The sequence below is a fragment of the Mobula hypostoma genome, chromosome 3 (genome assembly GCF_963921235.1).
Source record: "Mobula hypostoma chromosome 3, sMobHyp1.1, whole genome shotgun sequence".
Lineage (NCBI taxonomy): Eukaryota > Metazoa > Chordata > Chondrichthyes > Myliobatiformes > Myliobatidae > Mobula > Mobula hypostoma.
Genome location: NC_086099.1, coordinates 188,247,025 through 188,259,731, shown reverse-complemented (window position 1 = coordinate 188,259,731; position 12,707 = coordinate 188,247,025). Strand labels below are relative to the sequence as shown.

Here is a 12,707-nt window from a genome sequence, read left to right as displayed (position 1 = left end):
GGAGGAAATGGGAGCAGCTAGAGGAAGCCCATGTGGTCAGAAGTTTCAGCAGCAGGAATTGAACCCCAAATCTTCTGATTGCTGGAGCTGTAAATTATTACACTAACTGATACACTGACGTGCGACACCAATTTAGATTCAGGGAAGATGAAGAAATGGCAATGAAATGTATAACGGCATCTAAATGGAGTGCAATATAAAATAACGCCTGAAGATCCATTCATACCATTACTTCTTGCCAATAACTTTCAAAATGTGGGTTGTTACATTTCAGGGGGATGGATTATATTATAAATTGACTTTACTCGTTATTTGACCCATCATAGAAGGATAATTTTAAGACATATTCAGTAGCTTCATCTTCTTTAATGAGAGTTACATGTATTCACCATCATCTGAATGAAAAAGCTCTCTTCATCTCAGCTCTACATCTTTTTTCTAATTAGTTCAACATATATCACAAAGCTATCTCTAGGTTTGTTTCTAAAGTGCATGAAATGGTAAACGTTGGCAACTAGACTAATAGATCTATTTATCTCTTATTTGGTTTTTAACAGGAATATTATAAATCCAAACTCCATTTTAGCCTTGTTTTATTTTGGTCTGGCGCAAACTGGTTCCATTCAATGTGTCAATGCTAACAAGCAGTAATTAAGACTTGTTGAATATGATTTATATCAAGATTCAGGGTTCATTTAGTATCAAACAATGTATAAATTATACAACCTTGAGATTTGCTTGCTTACAGGTAGCCACAAAGCAAGAAACCCGAAAGAACCCAATTAAAGAAAAAAAGAATAGAAATAAAAATAAAAGACCAACACTCGATGCGCAAGAGAAAGAAAAAAAATTAATATCATGCAAACAATTAAAGGGAACAGCAAACTCTCTGTAGATTCAATGCTCTTTGCAATGCTGTTCAAGAAACATGTAACGTAGGTTTGAAGATACCACAATGCAGAGCAGACCAATATCAAGAGCACCCGGAATTGTATATTTAAACAAGATATTATCTTTTTCTATATGCATGGACAGGTGGATTTAACTGTCATTCATTCCCCTTGCCCCATGCCCCATGCTCATTAAAGCTCTTTTAACACTATTACTATTCTTTGCTAAAATGTGAAGACTGCGCTTGTAGTTTTGCATTTCTGGTCACCCCATTATAGAAAGGATATGGAGACTTTGGAGAGAGTGCTGAAGAGGTTCACTATGATGCTGCCTGGATTAGAAGATACGAGCTGTAAGGAGATGTTGTTTCCCACTAGAACATTGGAGAGTCTAAATAGAATTTTTTTAATTATGGGAGGTTATATCCTGGATAGATTAGACAGTCAGAACCTTTTCTCCAGGACAGAAATGTCAAACATTATAGGATAAGCTTTTAAGGTTGGAGGGGGAATGTTTAAAGGTGACGTAAGAGATAAGTGCTTTTATATAGAGAGTTGTAGGTGCCTAGAATATGTCAACAGGGGTAGTAGTGCAAGAGGTAATTTAGTGAAGTTTAAGGTGGTAGACACATGACTATCGAGAGAATGGAGAGATATGGATGACGCACAGAAGGACGACATGTAGTAAAAGTTGGCATCAAGATTGGCATAACATCGTGGGCCAAATTGCCTGTCCAACTCTATACTGTTGTAATGTTCTTAAATCTACACCAGTCACTGAGGCATGGTAAATCTGGTTCCAAATAGCCCAACAAGGTCATACAAGAACACTAGAAACTTGCCCCTCAAGTTTGCCCCATCATTCAATATGAGACAGACACGAGGAAATCTGCAGGTGCTGGAAATTCAAGCAACACACACAAAAAATGCTGGTGGAATGCCGGAACCCTTCGTCAGGACTAACTGAAAGAAGAGATAGTAAGAGATTTGAAAGTAGGAGGGGGAGGGGGAGATCCAAAATGTCAGGAGAAGACTCTAACTTCCGTTAATGCCCCTCCTCCCCTTCACAACGCAGCCCTTATTTATTTATTTATTTATTTATTTCCCCCTTTTTTTTCTCTCTCTCTTTTTTCTCCCTCTGTCCCTCTCACTATAACTCCTTGCCTGATCTACACCCCCTGGGCTCCCCTCCCCCCTTCTCTCTCTCCTCAGGCTTCCCATCCCATGATCTTCTCCCTTCTCCAGTCTGGTATCCCTTTTGCTAATCAACTTTCCAGCTCTTAGATCCACCCCTCCTCTCCTGTCTTCTCCTATCATTTCCGATCTCCCCCTCCCCCTCCTACTTTCAAATCTCTTATTATCTTTTCTTTCAGCTAGTCCTGACGAAGGGTACCAGCCCGAAACGTCAACTGTATCTGTTCCTATAGATGTTGCCAGGCCTGCTGCGCTCACCAGCATTTTTTGTGTGTTGTTCAATATGAACACAGCTTTTATGTCTTATATTGTACTGCTGCCACAAAACAGATTTCACAACCTATGTCAACAACAATAAATCTAATTTTGATTCTGATTCTTATCTAGGCTGGGTTCAACCCCTTTTCTTTGCCAGTTTCCCAAAAAACACAATTCCTCAGACCTGAACCTTTCCTGATTTGACCCTAAAAGAAGAGAGACAGGTGCATTAACATCTTCTAAAAGATACATGGATAGGAAGGGTTAGGGACATTGGCCAAGGGTGGGCAAATGGGACTTGTTTAGATGGGAATCTTGGTTGGGCATGGATCAGCTGGGCCATAGGGTTTGTTTCTGCTCTGTATGACTCTATGACTCAGTATTTTGAATACCAGTAAAATGGGCAAAGAGAAGGTTTTACCTGACTGAATGGCAACTGCACTCTGCTGCCTCTTGTCTTGCAACCTTCTGTACCTTTTGGCTCCAAGCCAGCCTTTCACATAGGCCTGCATGAGAACTACACGATCCAGCAGCTCCTTTACCATGAGGTTTAGCTGTTCCACATGGTAGTATTTAAGAAATACCTGAGAGCAAAGAACAAGATGGTGACTAAGTTTCAAAAATTATCGGGATTGAAAAAAAGATTTTAAAATGCTACTTTAATGGAAAGGTACTTGTCAACTGCATTCTGCATTCTGTTATTGATTTTCCCTTGTACCACATCAATGTACTTACGTTTTGAAATTATCTCTGTGACTTGGTAGATGTGCCAAAATAAACTAATTATCAATTACATTGAAATACAGTAGGTGATCCAAAGAATTGCAACGAAGGTATGCTTTCAGTGTCGGAAAACTTTTAACTAATTAAACTGAGCTCTTAATTCCAGTTTTATTTAGTTCTTGCCTTTTTATGTTCTCCCACATCACAGACTAACTAGTAGCATTGGTGTTGAAATAGCACTTGAGCAATTAAAATAGACTCTGCCCAAAAAGGGTTTACCTGAATTCCCTTAAACTCCCAGCAGCAGAAGCAGTAATGCGGACAAGACTGAACATCACTATCTGCATAATAGCTCCGTGGAGCAGATTGTCAGCTCATTATAAAATCAAAGATATTTCTTTGTTAAAATTAAATTAAATTGGAATGAAAATCAAGGGGATTTTATAGAAATGGTGAATCTGTTCCACTTGGCCACTGCCTAGTGAAATTAAAAATTACTCCCAATATGTTTGTTATTTGCCGCCGCAATTAAAAAAAAATTGAAATGGTATCTCATGATCCTTTCTAATTGTGGAGGTAATCAAATATATTTTGTAAAGGCAAGACGCCTTCAAATTGATGCTGGCCAGTGAGTTACAAAAACTGGATTTGACCATAGCATGTATCTAGGAAAATGATCCAGTGCATGTTTCTGAGATACCGCTTTACTACATTTGTCCGCCCCTTTAGGGGAAATCATGGCCTAATTAAGGACAGCCAGCATGGCTTCATGCAGGGCAAGTCGTGTCTTACAAGCTTGCTTGAGTTTTTGGATGAGGTGACAGGATGACTGATGAAGGTAGGCCTGTGGATGTTGCCCACATGGATGAATTGTCCAGGTGGTTTCATAACTGGCTTGCCCCTGGAAGTCAGATGGTCGTCGTCGAAGAGACATATTCTAACTGGAAGTCTGTGATTAGTGGTGTTCCCCAGGGATCTATACCGGGACCTCTGCTGTTTATGAGGTATATAAATCACCTGGATGAAAAGATAGGTGGAGGTGGGTTAGTAAGTGTACAGATGATATGAAGATTGGTGGTGTTGTTGATAGTGTAGAAGACTGGCAAAGAATACGGTGGGATAAAGATCAGTTGTAGATATAAGCGAAGAAAAGGCAAAAGAAGTTTAACCAGGCCAAATGTGAAGTGTTTCACCTTGGTAAGTCAAATGTAAAGAGACAGGATACTGTTAAGGGCAAGACTATTAACAGTGTGGATGAGCAGAGGGATCTTGGAATCCAAGTTCATAGCTCCCTGAAAATGGCTACACAGGTTGAAAGGGTGGTTATGAAGGTGTATGGCATGCTTGTTTTTATTAGTTTAGGCACTGAGTTCAAAAACCAGGAAGTTGTGTTGCAGCTTTAAAAATTTCTAGTTAGGCCACATCTGGCATACAGTTCTGGTCGCCTCATTATAGGAAGGATGTTGATGCTTTGGAGAGGGTGCAGTAGAGGTTTACCAGGATGTTGTCTAGATGTGAAGACATGTGTTTTAATGGAAGATTGAACAAAGTTGGGTTGTTTTCCTTGGAGCAGTGGAGGCTGAGGGGAGATCTGAGGTTTTAAAGGATATGCAAGGCATAGAGAGATAAACAGCATCTCTTTCCCTGGGTTGAAATGTCTATTACCAGAGGACATGCATTTAAGGTGAGAGGGGGGTAGTTTCCAAGGAGATGTAAGGTGCAAGTTTTTTACACAGAGAATGATGGGTGCCTGGAATGCACTGCTAGTGGTGTGGCTATTGCAGAATCAGAAACGGAATCAGAACTAGGTTTAATATCACTGGCATATATCATGAAATTTGTTGTCTTTGTGCCAGCTGTACAGCGCATTTTTTAATTATAGAAAAAAATGTGAATTACAGTAAGAATATATATATACATTAAATAGTTAAATTCAATTAGTGCAAAAAATCAAAATAAAAAAGTAGTGAGGTAGTGCTCATAGATCCAATGTCCATTCAGAAATCAGATGGCAGAGGAGAAGAAGCTGTTCCTGAATCATTGAGTGTGCACCTTCAGGCTTTTGTACCTCCTTCCTGATGATAGCAAAGAGAACAAGACATGACCTGGGTGATGAGGGTATTTAATGATGGATGCCATTCTTTTGAGGCACTGCTCCTTGAAGATGTCTTGGATGCTGGTGAGGCTATTGCCCATTTTGGAGCTAACTGAGTTAAAAACTCTCTGCAGCTTATTTCAATCCTGTGCAGTAGCCCACAATCCCATACCAGCCTGTTAGATTGCTCTCCACTGTACATCTGTAGAAATTTGCATGTGTCTTCGGTGACAGACTAAATCTCCTCAAACTCCTAATGAAATATAGCCACTGCCGTACCTGCTTTGTACCTGCATTGATATGTTGGGTCCAGGAGAGATCCTCAGAGATATTGACGCCTAGGAACGTGAAATTACTCACTCTTTCCATTCCTGTTCCCTCTATGTGTGTTCCTTCATCTTACCCTTTCTGAAGTCCACAATTAGTTCTGTGGTCTTACTGACATTGAGTGAAATGCTTTGCTGCGACACCACACAACTATCTGAACTATCTTGCTCCTGTATGCCTTCTTGTCACCATCTGAAATTCTGCCAACAACAGTTGTGTTGTCAAAAATTTATAGATGTCATTTGAGCATTAGGGACTTTTAAGGGATGTTTAGATAGGCACATGAATGTGAGAACATGGAAGGATATGGACATTGTGTAGGCAGAAGAGATTAGTTTAGTTGGCTATTTGATTACTAATCTAATTGATTCAGCAAAACATTGTGGGCCAAAGGGCCTGTTCCTGTCTTGTACTGTTCTATGTTCTATCTACATTGCTTTGTGATCTTTGGGATTATTACCCAACATGAAAGCTCTTGTATTAGATTAGATTAGATTCAACTTTATTGTCATTGTGCTGAGTACAGATACAAAGCCAATGAAATTCAGTTAGCATCTAACCAGAAATGTAAAGAATAGTGTTATTTACAAAATAACTGCAAATAAAAAGTAAGTTCTACAGCACACAAATACAAAAGTACTGAGACAATCCAATATGGGTGCAATACTGCTTAGAGCTGTGATGTGAGGTTCAGCAGTGTCACAGCCTCAGGGAAGAAGCTCTTCCTGTGCCTGCTGGTGCGGGACCGGAGGCTCCTGTAGCGCCTACTGGATGGGAGGAGAGTAAAAAGTCTATAGTTAGGGTGAGATGCATCCTTGATAATGCTTTTCGCCCTGCCCAGGCAGTGTTTATGGTAGATGTTCTCAATGGTGGGCAATTGGGTACCGATAATCCGCTGGGCAGTTTTCACCATGCATTGGAGTGCTTTGCAGTCTGATACGGGACAATTGCCATACCACATTGAGATGCAGTTGGTGAGTATGCTCTCAATGGTACAGTGGTAAAAGTCCTTCAGTATCCTGGGACAGAGGTGAGTTTTCTTGATGCTCCACAGGAAATAAAGGTGCTGTTGCACCTTTTTGATCAGGATGGAGGAGTTCTCAGGGACCAGGTGAGATCATCGGAAATGTGGACACCAAGGAATTTGAAGCTTCATATACGCTCCACTACAGCTCCGTTGATGTAGATGGGGATGTGAGTGTGGCTCCTAGCATGCCTGAAGTCCACAATGACCTCCCTGGTCTTCTGGGTGTTAAGGGCCAGGTTGTTGTCGGCACACCAGGCGGCCAGGTGCTGGACCTCGTCCCTATAGGCCATCTCGATCGGCCCTCTGATCAGACCAACCACCGTGGTGTCGTCTGCGAACTTGATTATGGAGTTAGAACCACGTTCAGGAACACAGTCATAGATGAAAGGGAAGCACAGAAGAGGGCTCAGCACACAGCCTTGAGGCACGCCGGTGTTCATATTATCCTACTCTATCTACAATCACATTGTCTATATGGTACCTTGATGATCACTAAAGTCTCCTCTCAGAGATGAGGCAAACAGCAAACAGAAGGGGATGTGGTTCATCCTGATTTGGAACTGCTGTGGTTTGTCACCCCCATGAAAGATCACAATACACAGGACAGCCTGTAGTAACAAACTCTCTTTGTGGTTTCCAGTTTGTCTCTTTCTTAAACTTAAGGCTGAAGTCTAGGCTTTTAATTTGCATTGGAAGGAGATTTGCTCTGATCCTATCCCTACTTTACAATGCAATTCAAAAATAACTTTGGTAACACTTACTACTTATAGAGAACTGCAGTATATGATTTTTTTCAAGGACAATAAGCCATTTGGGACTGAGACTGATTCTGGGAAGTTGGCAATGGGGAGGAGGCGCAGAGGTGAGAGATATTTAGAAGTCTGATGAGCTCCTGGCTTTGGAGGGGGTGGGGGGAGTGTGCATATGATATCAGGTCAAGTCAGTGATGGGCGATGTTGAAATATGCAAAATCCTACAATCACACAACTCATCTGGCTTTAACTTAGTTTGGCAGGATGATGGACATCACTAAAGAAATTCAAGAAGGAACAAAGCTGGGCATGGAAATTGGACAAAAATAGAAAGGGTTATAAATGGGTAGCAGAAACAAAGGGTAGCAATAAAAAGGGTCCAAAATAGAAAAATAAATTTCAATGTCAACATTGATGGTGATATATCTAAATGTTTGGAACTCTTGCAAAAATGCAGATGAATCAATGGCATAAATAGAATTTAATGGGAATGATCAAACTGGCATTAAGAAATTATAGGAACACTGAAACTGGGAGATTAAAATTCAAGCATATTTGATCCTGAGGAAGAATAGGCACAAAGGAATAGGAAGTGTCTTCTTCTTCTTCTTCTTCTTCTTCAGTTGTCCATCGAAATCTAATGAGGATGTCCACTCCTTTAATGGTGAGATCTTTGATGACTATACAGTCCTATCCTGGACCCACAAGCTCTATTGCAGGTGGGACATGTATATGTAGTAGAGGTGGCAACCATGGCTGCATTTCCCCTGGCTCTCTTCTGTTGTCTTCTGGTTGGTTGTTCTTTCCATCTTCAGAATACGAACCCCGTCCCTACACAGCTGTCGCCAAGTGGTACGGTCAGCAGCAACATCCTCCAGGTCCTTGGGTCTGATCTTGCACTTCCTTAAAGCATTCTTCATCTGATCCTTATAGTGCTTCTTTGGCCCTCCAGCTGAGCGTCGTCCATGATGTAGCTGGCCGTATAACACTCTGCGGGGTAACCTACATGGGGGCATCCTTATCACGTGCCCCAGCCACTGCAGCTGACATTGGGTGATCATAGCCTCAATACTTCTGCAGTTGGTCTTTACAATTATTTCAGTGTGAGGCACCCACTCACGCCAGGTAATTCCCAGGATGCGCTGGAGGCAGTTTATATGGAAGAGCTCCAAGGACTTGATGTGACGGCTGTAGGTTACCCAAGCTTCACAGCTGTAAAGGAGGGTAGTGACACAGACCGCTTGGTGTACGGTGACCTTTGTGGAGGAACGAAGGCTCCTGTTCTGAAAGACTCCACGCCGAAGTCTCCCAAAGGCATCTGATGCTTATTTAATGCGGCTCTGGATGTTGTTGTCAATGCCGTTATCCTCAGACAGAATGCTCCCCAGATATTTGAAAGATGGCACTACTGACAGCTTTTCATCATCAACTGTGAAGGCAGGTAGAGTGGGTGGGACACTGGTACTCCACTGGCAAACTACTTCTGTCTTGGTGGTATTGACAGTCAGCCCCATACTGCTGTATGCTTTCACCACCACAGCAAGGACAGTCTGAATATCCTCCGGAGTGTGGGCCACAAGAGCACAGTCGTTTGCATACTGCAGCTCCAGGACCCACTCTCTACAGAGTTTGGTGGTTGCGCAGAACCTCCTGATGTCAAAGAGGTTGCCATCTAATCTGACGTCCACTGCCACACCGCTGCTGTCTTCAATCTTGTTGTGGAGAAGCTTGGTAACACACAACAGGAAGATGTTGAAGAGCACTGGCACTAGCATACACCCCTGTCTCATCCCTGTGTGTGCAAGGAAGGGCTCGGACTCTTACCCTCCTATGGTCACCTGAGCAGTCATCCCATCGTGGAAGTGGCGGAGGATGTTAACAAATTTATTGGAACAGCCAAACCTAAGGAGGACATCCCATAAGAGCTCTCTTTGCGCACTGTCAAATGCTTTGGAGAGGTCGACAAAGGCCATAAACAGGTCCTGATGTTGCTCCCGGCACTTTTCCTGAAGCTGCCGGGCTGTAAAGATCATGTCAATCGTGCTCCTGCTCTTCCTAAATCCACAATGCGATTCAGGCAGCATTGACTCGGTGATGTTGTTGATGAGTCTCTGAAGCATCACCTTAGCCAAGACCTTTCCAGCAATAGAAAGGAGTGATATGCCCCTACTATTGCCACAGATGGCCTTGTCACCCTTGTTCTTATAAATGACAACGATGTTTGCATTTCTCCATTGCCGTGGGATGTTCTCATCAGTCCAGGCCTTGGTGATGTACTGGTAGAGGGTGCGCATACACATGTACCCTCCATTCTTCAGTAACTCAGCAGGGATATTGTCAGTGCCAGGGGACTTGTTGTTCTCAAGGGAATGGACATCTGATAGAACCTCCTGGAAGGTTGGTGGTAGACTGAGGTTGTGGACAGGAGGAAGTTCAGACAGTTTGTCCAGGATGGTGGGGTCTGCGTCAGAGTCCTGATTAAGCACGGTGTTAAAGTGCTCAGCCCACCTCAGCAGAATGGTATTCTGATTCTTCAGAAGTGTTAGACCATCTGCTGTTTTCAGGGGAGTAACGCATTGATTTATTGGGCCATAGATGGTTTTGACAGCATCATAAAAATTACGCATGTCATTATTATCGGCAAAGGACTGGATTTCATGTGCCTTTTCAGTCCACCACTCATTTTGTATGGCCCATATTGCCTTTTGCACTTTCCTCTGAGCCGCCTGAAAAAATGCTGTCTGTTCCTGTTGGGTGATGGGTTGTCTAAAGTTGTCCAGTGTGCTTTGGGCATGTCCTTAAGCAAGATGTGGATGGTGTCTGAGTTATCGTCAAACGAGTCTTGGTGGTTCCTGTTCTTATGGCCAATGGATGGGCTGCTGCCTCATAGAGCGCAGAGCTGATTTAGGTCCACTGTTGTTCCATGGTATTTTCTGAGCTCAGACAAGATTCCAACTCCCTTAGTTTCTCAGCTAGGATGCGTCGAAACTCACTTCTTGCTTCTGTGTTTCTCAGGCGTTTGCAATTCAACCGCTTTTTATTGTTTTTTTGCAGTCTCAAGGGGGGGACGCACTTTCATAGCAGGCCAAGCAGCATCTATAGGAAGAGGAGCAGTCGACGTTTCAGGCCGAGACCCTTCGTCAGGACTAACTGAAGGAAGAGTGAGTAAGGGATTTGAAAGCTGGAGGGGGAGGGGGAGATGCAAAATGATAGGAGAAGACAGGAGGGGGAGGGATAGAGCCGAGAGCTGGACAGGTGATAAGCAAAAGGGGATACGAGTGGATCATGGGACAGGAGGTCTGGGAAGAAAGACAAGGAGCGGGGGGTGACCCAGAGGATGGGCAAGAGGTATATTCAGAGGGACAGAGGGAGAAAAAGGAGAGTGAGAGAAAGAATGTGTGCATAAAAATGAGTAACAGATGGGGTACGAGGGGGAGGTGGGGCCTAGCGGAAGTTAGAGAAGTCGATGTTCATGCCATCAGGTTGGAGGCTACCCAGACGGAATATAAGGTGTTGTTCCTCCAACCTGAGTGTGGCTTCATCTTTACAGTAGAGGAGGCCGTGGATAGACATGTCAGAATGGGAATGGGATGTGGAATTAAAATGTGTGGCCGCTGGGAGATCCTGCTTTCTCTGGCGGACAGAGCGTAGGTGTTCAGTAAAACAGTCTCCCAGTCTGTGTTGGGACTCGCCAATATATAGGAGGCCACATCGGGAGCATTGGATGTAGTATATCACCCCAGCCGACTCATAGGTGAAGTGTTGACTCACCTGGAAGGACTGTCTAGGGCCCTGAATGGTGGTAACGGAGGAAGTGTAAGGGCATGTGTAGTGTAGTGGTTATCACGTTTGCTTTACACGCAAAAGGTCTCCAGTACAATCCTGAACAGAAACACTCTTTAGGCTCTTGGATTTAGGAAGCATGTGATCTCAAAGATCCCATGAACTGTTACGTTCGTATTTATATTTATAGAATTCCTCCTGTTACACTTTATTCTGGGTTGTTATTGTACTACCTCAATGTAATAATTTGATCTGTATAAACAGTATGCATTACAAGCTTATCTGTATATTTGTGATAAAATAAACTAATATCAGTACCAAATGGTCTATTTCTGGTTTTGCTTCTATGTTCTTATAATTGAAGACATTTGAGTCAAAAATTATGCATGCATCAGAATAAATAGGCAGAAAATAGTATGAATGAATCACCTACTTTGGTCTTCCCTAGGACCCAGTTAGTAAGTTTAACCTTTTTCAAAATGGCAATGCATATCTCAGGATTTACTGGAGGTTCTTCAGTTGACTTGAATGCAAGAAGGTAGTATCTGTAAACAAGCAGAATGAACAGCAAACAGAAATACCGTACATCTGCAAATTTTAGATCAGAGTTAAGAACTAATTCTACCAAATCACAATTGATCTTGGAAATTTCCCATCCATAAATATAAAGGGAAGGAATGTTTCAGGAAACAAGCTGGGTCAGTGTGTTGCCCTGAAGCGATGACACTGTGCTTAAGGTTGCATATAAGATTATTAAGGGATTGGACACGCTAGAGGCAGGAGACATGTTCCCGATGTTGGGGGAGTCCAGAACCAGAGGCCACAGTTTAAGAATAAGGGGTAGACAATTTAAAACGGAGTTGAGGAAAAACTTTTTCACACAAAGGATTGTGGTTCTGTGGAATGCTCTACCTCAGAAGGCAGTGGAGGCCAATTCTCTGTATTCTTTCAAAAAAGAATTAGAGAGAGCTCTTAAAGATAGTGGAGTGAAGGGATATGGGGAGAAGGCAGGAACGGGGTACTGATTGTGGATGATCAGCCATGATCACAGTGAATGGTGGTGCTGGCTCGACGGGCTGAATGGTCTACTCCTGCACCTATTGTCTATTGTCTATTGTTGCCTGCTCATGTATTCTGTCTGCCATATACTGGGCTGGGTTATAGATGCAGCATTCCTCTTCCACTCAATCATGCCAGGTATATGACTGTATTCCACTTAATTCTCATCTACTGCTTCCATACCATTCAAAAACAAGTCAAGCTCCACAGAGGAAAAAAGTTTGAGCTCCTTGACAATATCCCGAACTTAGTGCTAAGATGCTCCCAACCGCGACAGCTTCCAGTATTTAGACTCTCTAACTCTCCGGAGTATGGAGAGCTGACATGCCCCCTTTAAAGGTTCAGGATGGTCCTGCTAATTGGTAATCATGTTTTGGGTGCCAAGAATTGAGTAGTTAAGGAACACCTGAACTGAGGTTCGGTGCTCAATTGTAAGCCTACTAGTGATTTTGTCTAGCGCTCATTTTGTGCTCAGATCTCTAAATTAAAACTTATCTGCACCAGTCCTTTAGCCCCAGCACCATCAGCCCTACCACCACCCAGGTTTATCCGGTGGGATCCGGGATCGGCCATGATGGCATGGCGGAGCAGACTCAATG

General features: G+C 42.9%; 1 protein-coding gene across 1 annotated transcript in view; it reads right to left on the bottom strand.

The window, feature by feature from the left end:
* myo3a (myosin IIIA) overlaps window positions 1-12,707 on the bottom strand; it is a 437,289-nt gene that overhangs the window by 95,727 nt on the left and 328,855 nt on the right. Inside the window, exons 28-29 of the mRNA XM_063042509.1 lie at window positions 11,483-11,594; window positions 2,764-2,926 (exon numbers count right to left, since the gene is read on the bottom strand). Coding sequence (XP_062898579.1) covers window positions 2,764-2,926; window positions 11,483-11,594 — 275 coding nt within the window. The remainder of the gene's footprint in view (window positions 1-2,763; window positions 2,927-11,482; window positions 11,595-12,707) is intronic.